Source organism: Hydra vulgaris, chromosome 10, assembly GCF_038396675.1.
Source record: "Hydra vulgaris chromosome 10, alternate assembly HydraT2T_AEP".
NCBI lineage: Eukaryota > Metazoa > Cnidaria > Hydrozoa > Anthoathecata > Hydridae > Hydra > Hydra vulgaris.
This window is the reverse complement of record NC_088929.1, coordinates 51,669,309-51,677,976: the sequence shown is the minus strand read 5'-3', so window position 1 is coordinate 51,677,976 and position 8,668 is coordinate 51,669,309. Positions and strand designations below refer to the sequence as shown.

The 8,668-nt window shown below is 34.3% G+C and overlaps 2 protein-coding genes across 2 annotated transcripts; both read left to right on the top strand.

Moving 5' to 3' along the window:
* The first annotated feature begins 228 nt into the window (after positions 1-228).
* Positions 229-1,638, top strand: LOC136086450 (uncharacterized). The gene has a single exon (XM_065808747.1). It carries the CDS (start codon positions 229-231, stop codon positions 1,636-1,638), a length of 1,410 nt encoding a protein of 469 aa, XP_065664819.1.
* Positions 1,639-1,730: 92 nt separating this feature from the next.
* LOC136086449 (uncharacterized) lies at positions 1,731-2,696 on the top strand. The gene has a single exon (XM_065808746.1). The coding sequence runs from the start codon at positions 1,731-1,733 to the stop codon at positions 2,694-2,696; it is 966 nt and encodes a 321-aa protein (XP_065664818.1).
* The last annotated feature ends 5,972 nt before the right edge of the window (positions 2,697-8,668 follow it).

The following is an 8,668-nucleotide window of genomic DNA, read 5'->3' as shown; positions in this document are numbered from 1 at the left end:
GGCCCTGCACTGCTATAAAAAGTGTACAAACTCAAAAAACGTGGAAGGGAAGCCACCCGTTTTTGTGCGAGCGGCTTCCCACAAAATTTAAAACCGCCAACTCTCTGCGTATATGTTAATGGAAGAAAAATAAAAGCATTGTTGGATACTGGATGCTCCAAATCCATTTTAAGTCGGGAAATTATAAACGAAAAAAATGTCAAACTCGCAAAAGAAAAGGTTGTTATGATGAATGGAAACTCAATTGAAATAAAACACCAGATTGTTGTTAATCTTTCTATAAATGATACCACCATCGATTTGGAATGCCTGGTGGCAGACATTGTTCCCGAATATCAAATGCTACTTGGTATGGACGCAATACGACTGCTTGGAGGTGTCCAAGTCGGGAGGGACGGCGAAACCATAAACTTCAATGTGGAACAACTAACTATCGGTGCTACTGCTGTTTCTCAAGAAAAAACGAGTGAAGTATCCTCGTCTACTATTCTAAAGCTGATTGATAAAGACTTCGTAGCAGAATTCAAAAATGGCAGTTGGAGCGTGTCTTGGAAATGGCTGATGGAACCACCAACGTTAACTAACAAAATTCCAAACTATCATATCTCTGAGGACGTTAAAAGTGAGTACGCAATGGAAATAAGTGAATGGATAGCACAGGGATGGCTGAAACCATTTGAAGGGAGATGTAATGGCATCATTCCATTGATGGCAGTAACTCAACGAAATAAGTTAAAAATACGTCCGGTGATGGACTACCGGGAGTTGAATCAATTTGTATCCAGTCATACTGCAGATGGCGATGTTTGCAGTACCAAACTTCGCAACTGGAGAAAGTTGGGAGAAAATCTTGAGATAATCGACTTAAAGAAAGCGTACCTGCAAATTCGTGTCGACGAAGCATTATGGAAATATCAAGTTGTGGAATATGAAGGGCAGCGTTACTGTCTAACAAGATTGGGTTTTGGTTTAAATGTGGCGCCCAGAATAATGACTAAAATCTTAAAAAAGGTATTATCCTTAGATAAATTTGTCGAGTCTGGGACGGATTCATTTATTGATGATATCATTGTCAATAATAACATAGTGTCAAGTTGCAGAGTTCAAGAACTCTTGAAAAAATATTGCTTGGATTCTAAGTTGCCAGAAAAACTTGTCGGTGGTCGTGTGCTTGGATTGCGAGTGTACAAACAATGCAACCAAGTCCGTTGGAAACGTGACAACATACCCAAAGTTCCGGAAGGAAAAATGACACGTCGGCAAATCTTTTCTTGGTGCGGACAGCTGACCGGACATTTTCCAATAGCAAATTGGCTGCGCCCTTCGTGCAGCTATCTAAAAAGAGTTTCGAGTAGTTGTGGATGGGACTCTTTGGTGAACGAACGAGTTGTTAAATTAGTAAGCAGTTTGAATGAAAGACTTACAAAAGAAGATCCCGTTCATGGGTCATGGAACGTCAAAAACATTTCTGAAGCAACAGTGTGGTGCGATGCAAGCAGTTTAGCTGTTGGCATAGTTTTGGAAGTGGCTGGGGAAATAGTAGAAGACTGTTCGTGGCTGAGGAAACAAGATGATACGGCTCACATTAATCTTGCAGAGTTAGAAGCCGTGATAAAAGGAATTAATCTAGCAATATAAAATTAAAACTTTTCCTGGTAAAGTCAGCAGAAAACAAAGCCGATGCTCTTACGAGAGTACCACAGAACTGGCTGCATGCAAACCATTCTGCAATGACAGCAAACGTTGTACCGCCTGATGTGAAGTCGTTTCATAATCTTCATCACTTTGGAGTCAATCGAACACTTTATTTGATGAAACAAACATATCCGAAGGAGAAAGTTTGCAGAAAAGACGTTGAATCAGTCGTGAAAAGTTGCGAAAGATGTTTATCGGTGGATCCTGCGCCGATTAGATGGGAAGAAGGAAATCTTGAAGTTGGAAAGAGCTGGCATCGTTTGGCTATTGACATAACCCACTACAAATCAGAGATTTACTTGTCTATTATTGACTGTGGAAAAAGGAGCAAGTTTGCAATTTGGAGAAGGCTACAGAACGAGAAAGAAACAACAGTGTGCTTCCATTTAGAAGAAATATTCCGAGAAAGAGGACCTCCGTGGCAAGTTCTACTTGACAACAGCAAGACTTTTCGCTCAAAACTCGTTGGTGAATTATGCGCAGATTGGGGAGTGTCCATCTTGTTTCGTTGCGCTTACAGGCCATCTGGAAATGGAATTGTTGAACGTCATCATCGCACAATCAAGCGCATGGCAGCCAGAAGTGGCAAAGACCCGTTAAAAATGGTATATTGGTATAACATAGCTCCCAGAAAAAATGGCGAGGAAACATCGCTCCCCTACAAAGCTATATTTTCCAACGAGTGGAAACCACACACAATTTCTGCCAAAACTAACGCGGAAGTTCTCCACAACTATACACGAGGACAAGAAGTATTTGTAAAACCACCTGACTCAAAATGCACGAGCGAATGGAACAGAGGAAGAGTCTCAGATGAAGGACGAGGAGTTTCGGTAGAAATCAATGGATTGCCGAGACACATGTCGGACGTCCGTCCTGCTCCCATTGTAGCTGACTTGTCTATCAGAGAATCGGAAGAACCCATCGCGGATAACCTAAATCTCCGAAGATCGACGCGAGTGCGGAGGTTTCCGAATAAGTATGCGGACTTTGTGATCTAGAGATCAAGGGGTGTTGTAATTAGTGTAAATAACTGTATTATATATAAACTATTGTTGTATTGCGACAGAAGGAACGTTGTGGGTGTGTCATTTATTACATTGTATATAACGTTTATAATGTTTATTATACCCTCGGGGGTATTTGCAAATGTATATATATTGAGTAAAGATATTTACAAAGTGTGTGAGAAAAACAAATATAGAATTAATATTACAAACAGTTAACAGTCCAGAAAATTTAGATTCAGTAATTCAGAGAGCCATTGGTTTTTCCAAAGATAAATACGGTATTCAAAATAGCGGTTATCGACTATTAAAAACAATACTTTTATTCGATGATATTAGTGCTTTTAGCTTAAAAAGTCAACAATATACTAGCGCATGTTCTAGCGGTTCTCATCACGGAGTAGGTACCATTACCATATTTCATTCTGTACCTTCTAAAGCCAGTCAATGTTGGAACAATTTAGTGTCTCATTACAAATGTATTATTTCTTTTGATAACAACAGCGAGATTGAAAAAGTATTTTAAAATGATTTTCCTTCTACTGGCAAAATGCATCATCATGTTATAAGCGATTTGTTAAATAAAGAAACTTCTAATCAACACGGACATTTGGCTTTAATTAAAAGAAACTCTTCGGTAGCACGCTTGAGAACGCAGAATACGAGTAAAGAACAAAAAGTATTTGTTCCAGTAGACGCTCAAGGCATTTTGGACTTTGATTATAAAGACATGAGCGTTAACAAAAAAGTTTTTAGTTTTCAATCTTTTCCCTATGTCAAGGCTAACCAATTAAAAAATCAATATTATCTCAAATCTCATCACAACAACTCTAATCAAGAGAAGGAGAATAAACCCAACGAGGAAGATAAAAACGATATAAATAAGGAAAAAGAAAATCCGCTAAAGAAAAGAAAATGGAGTGAAAGCGAAAGAGCAACACAACTACTCGAAGAAATTAAAAGACAAAAACGATATGGATTGTGCGAATCTTCAGACGAATCTTCAGACGGTGGACCCAGTTCTGATTCTGAATGATTGGGAAAGCGAAGAATTTTTACGAATTTTACAAAACAATTACGAATTATGTAATCCTTCAAACAAAGCGAGTAAACGTCAAGCCATGAGACAAAAGTTGGCTGTTCGAGGACAAATTTTTATCCATAAAATGAATAGATGAAAAGACATTGATGAAAACGAAATTAAAATATGGATGAAAGAAATTCTAACACGTTTTAATGCTGTAAAAATGTTAAAATGCGAACTTTTATCAGATCACGAAAGATATCAAATAAAAAACGCTTTTCAAGAATACGTTTGTATAGAAATTAAACTCTTTGTCAAAGAATATTTATATCGGTATTCAAAATTTAACGAAAACGAAAAAGTCATCATGAAAAAAGAGAAAATGAAAGATAAAAATCAAGCTATATCAGATATTGTTTATAACAATTACGACGTTTTGTTTATAACAATTACAGACTTTGTTTATAACAATTACGAAAAGAATATTTCAACTCTACTCGTTTTAAACTTTATATCGAAATTATAAATTATTATGCTAATAAATTAATCTCATTCGACACTATACAACCTACAAAAACTGTAATCGATTTATTAAGACAGCAGTTTGACGTTGATTATTGTCAAAAAGAATTGTATTTTCAAAATAATTTGTATTTTTAAGAAACATGAATAGATATAGACCTTATCACGCGTCTCCTTTATTAACTTTACGTAAAGCCAAAAATGCCTACAACATGGATGTTTTTAATAAAAAATTATTACAAATGGATGAACAAGTAAACACAGAAGTTAACCTAGAATCTGAAGAAACAAACAGATCGCATTTGTCTCAGCTTATCCTAAGATATGATTTACCTTCTTCTCTTAATTATGCAGATCCCATCAATCTCGAAAATCAAATCGCTGGTGAAGTAAGCTTTCAACAAAATTTAAATGCTTTGCTACCTTTAGATACTATGCTGAACAGCGATCTGGCTACAAGTTTATTAAGCGATCAAGAAAAATGGAAAACATATCTCAACGTGGGAGGAGATGCTTATGCTTTTAAAACTATTTTAAATTTGAATAAGCAAAGCGAATTCAATGATCAAATTGATCAAAGAAACATAAGCGAATCTTTAAGAATGATGAGAAATTTAAGAAAATTTCCTATTCAAGAAAGCTCTCTTACTACTACGCCTCCCTCCTCTATTCAATCTACATTAAACACTTTACCGCGTTCTACTACTTTAAACACTATTCCATCAACTCATAAAAAAATTTATACTTTGACACCTCTTAGTAAATTTTTAATTTTTCACGAAACAGCCAATTCGAGCGAAATTTTAGAACAGCTTTATAAAAACGAATCTGTAAAAAAAATTCCCAACTTACCTAAACATCTCGTTGATATGTGTAAAAATCAAATCAATTATCGGTTTGGATCACATCAAGTTGCTTTACGCGTTTATAAACCGAGAAACGAAAAAGCCACTTTAAACAATTTAAAAATTTATATTTTATATCAAGCCAATGTTGTAGATGTAGAAGAATCCATAGCCAGTATTATTAACAATGTCACCAACTTTGCCTTTCAAAAAATAAACGATCCAAAACAATATTCCTTTTATGCTAACGAATTTTTAACTTTACTAACCTCCTCTCACTCTGTAGCTAGCATGAGAATAGCAGCCGATTATTATTAAATAAGACAACTTACTTTTGCGAATTTGTGGAGTTTTATTAAAAAATACAACATATCCTTCCGAAACGAAACTAAATTAACATCCGAAGGTGTATATGCTAGCGCTCTAGCTCGAGATCCTTACACTGTTATGACTTCTAGTTTTATAGAAAGCGAATCCATAACCAATAAAAGTTTTGGTGGAAAAGAGCTTTTGAAATATTATCAGAAACAAAAGACATTATTCAACAAAGATGTATACAATATGGCGAAATGTTTCGAGGTTTCAAATTTGAAATTTTGAGAGAATACATTCAAGTGAACAGTTATTTACTACCTAATAAAGATATTTATGTTCGAATGTTAAATAACTATGACGAAAACGCATTAGCTAACAGACCAATCGGAGAAACCATGCTCTATTTAACATTTAAAACTTTTTTCAATCCTGTACCTTCTTTACCTTTTAGAGATGTAACAGATGTAGTCCTATTAAAAGAAGATGTAGAACAAACTTATGCTAAAGGAGGAGTGTTGCGATTATTGCAACATATTAAATCCAATTCAAATCAATTTTACAGCACAGAAAATACAATCGAAGAAAAAAGTTTACTCGAAATGTTGATGATAATGAGTACAATGTATAATTCTCAACTTGGTTGTTTAAATTCACTTTTAATATCTTATAAAAAATGTTTTGAAATGGATTCTAATAATATTGAAAATTTTGCCAACGCTTTAAAACTACTTACCAATTTTAAAAAGAAAAATTTATTCACTCATCCGTTAACAAGGTCTTCCTTATTAGAAATTCCTACACCCAAAAAAGAACCGCGAACACGAGCATCCGATCCCTATTTAGCACCAATAGAAACTAAAAAAGAAGAAGAACCTACTGAAACAATTAAAACCGAACTTAGTGAAACACCTGAAAGTGCTCCCGAATTATTAGGTGCTACTGCTTTACCTGAAACAACTACAGTTGAACCAACAAGTGCTAGTGTTATTACTGAAACCCCAATGTTAACTAGAAGTGGTCGTATAGGATTAAGAGCAAAAAAAGTAACTACTAGATCGTCATCCACAAATCCAGAAGAAAGAAAAAGAAAAGCTCCAATAACAAAATATTCCGACTAATAAAATGGATAATGTCTTGAGAGACGCTATTTACAACCTTGTAGAAGATCAACGGACCAAATTATCGAGTCGTTTGTTTGCATTAACAGACGTACCCAAAATTTAAAAAGTTTTGCTTCAATTGGACACTTTAAAAAAAATCCAACCGATTTAAAATTTTATGAACAATTAAGAGCGCTTTTAGAAAGTTCTATTTATGCCAAATGGAACGGTCTCATAACAGCTTGGTCACACGTCACTCTACTTTTTAAATAAACAACGGATGTCAACGTTAAAAAACAAGCGCCTAGGAAACCTTATGTTTACGAAACGCATCAATATTCATACGATAGACCTCGACAATATTTTAAAGCTGATTTGGCCGACATGAACAGTTTTAATTTAAATTTTGCTCCTCATCGGCCTGAATTTTGTTTAGTTGTGGTAGATGGAGTATCTAAAAAAGTGTATTTGAGAGTCACCAGTAAAAAAACTCCCGATAAAGTGCTTAGCAGTTTTAAAAATATTTTTGAAGACATTAAAAGAGACGATAAAACTTTTATCTACTTGCAAACCGATCAAGATTGAGAATTTTTTAACAACAAAATGGAAGAATGGTGTTATGAACAAAACATTGTTCATTTTAGTTCTAAAAATTATGGAAAAGCTTACTTGGTTGAATCGACAATAGGACGTTTAAAACAACTTTATCAAAAATTAAGAAAACAAGGCGAACTTCAAAAAAAGAATTGGAGTTTTTTTATCGAGGACATGGAACAAAAACTCAACGAAAAAGAAAGAGTGACGAGTGGAATAGCTCCTGAAGATTTCGATGCTGACGACGCCAAAGGTAAAGCTCTTCGTTTAGTCGATCAATACCGCGACGACAAAAGACGAGGTCTTCATTTTTCTTCCAACATGTTACATCGAGTAAAAAAAGAATACAAAAACAAAAAATTGAAAATATGTAAACCTCTATCCGTTAGAACTGAATGTTACTTGACACCTTTAGCAAATCGACTACTCGTAATCAACCCTATTGGGACAAAATGAACAATTTAACGTTTGACAATGTTTTAGATGTAAATAAATATGATTGTACTACTTATTATTTTAGCGAAATTAAAAATAAAAATGAAGCTAGCGTGCATTATAATGTCTTGAATGATTTTAGTTTACCGTTAACTCCCAACGATATCGACAAACCCACATTTAAAAATAATACCATTCTACATTAAGCGAGTATGGATGTTCCTACTAATTTAACTCGAGTAGATGAAAACCTATTAGTCCGGTACAATTTAGTCTTAACCTAGAAAAAATTAGTATAAGGACATGTTATATATTGTTGGAAAGCTTATTTTTTCCTCTTTTAAATGAGTAATTGGTAATTTTTTTTATTTTGGGGAAAAAAAGTTGTGACGTCATAAAGATTAGCAGAAAAGCACCAAAATTGACGTTTTTTTACTAAAAGAATTTATAATTTAACCAAGTAAATGTAATATATTTTTATATTTATTACTCCTAAGTATTAGTAGTTGGTTTAATGAACTGAAAGCGAAATAATAATAACTAAAAGTACTGTATAAAGGTAGAGGGGGACGTTACTTTAGCCAATTTTTTGAAAATTTGACTTAAAGATGTGTTTACAAAACAAATATATTCAAAATATATAAAATACTGTTAAACGTAATTATTCTGTAATGTTACTAAGAGCATGTTAAAAAATATTTACAAAGAAGTTTATCTTTATGCATTAAGTTTATCTTACTTATTCTGATTAAATTAAAATTTATGTAAAAACATCTGAGAAGTGACGGTCATGGGCTGGTTCATTTTCTTCGTCAACTTTTTCAATATTTGTACAGTTAATCCCGTGACAGGTAACACGATGAAGTGCAGTGAAGTCCCATCTTTCTGCAGGAACATCGACTCGAACAGGAGTTTTTACACCCACATCGAACAACCTTTAGGATATCCTCTGGACCTGCGTTTTCATCTGTCGCTATTGGTGAGTACATAAAGTCATTTAATTTCCATCCCCAATTAAGTGGGTCAAGATCAATTTCACTTAGACATCTCCAAATACGCACTTGATGATATACTCTCAATCCATGGTAGTAAGCAGCTCTAGGAGATGGTGGAAGAACAGAAGGGTCTATG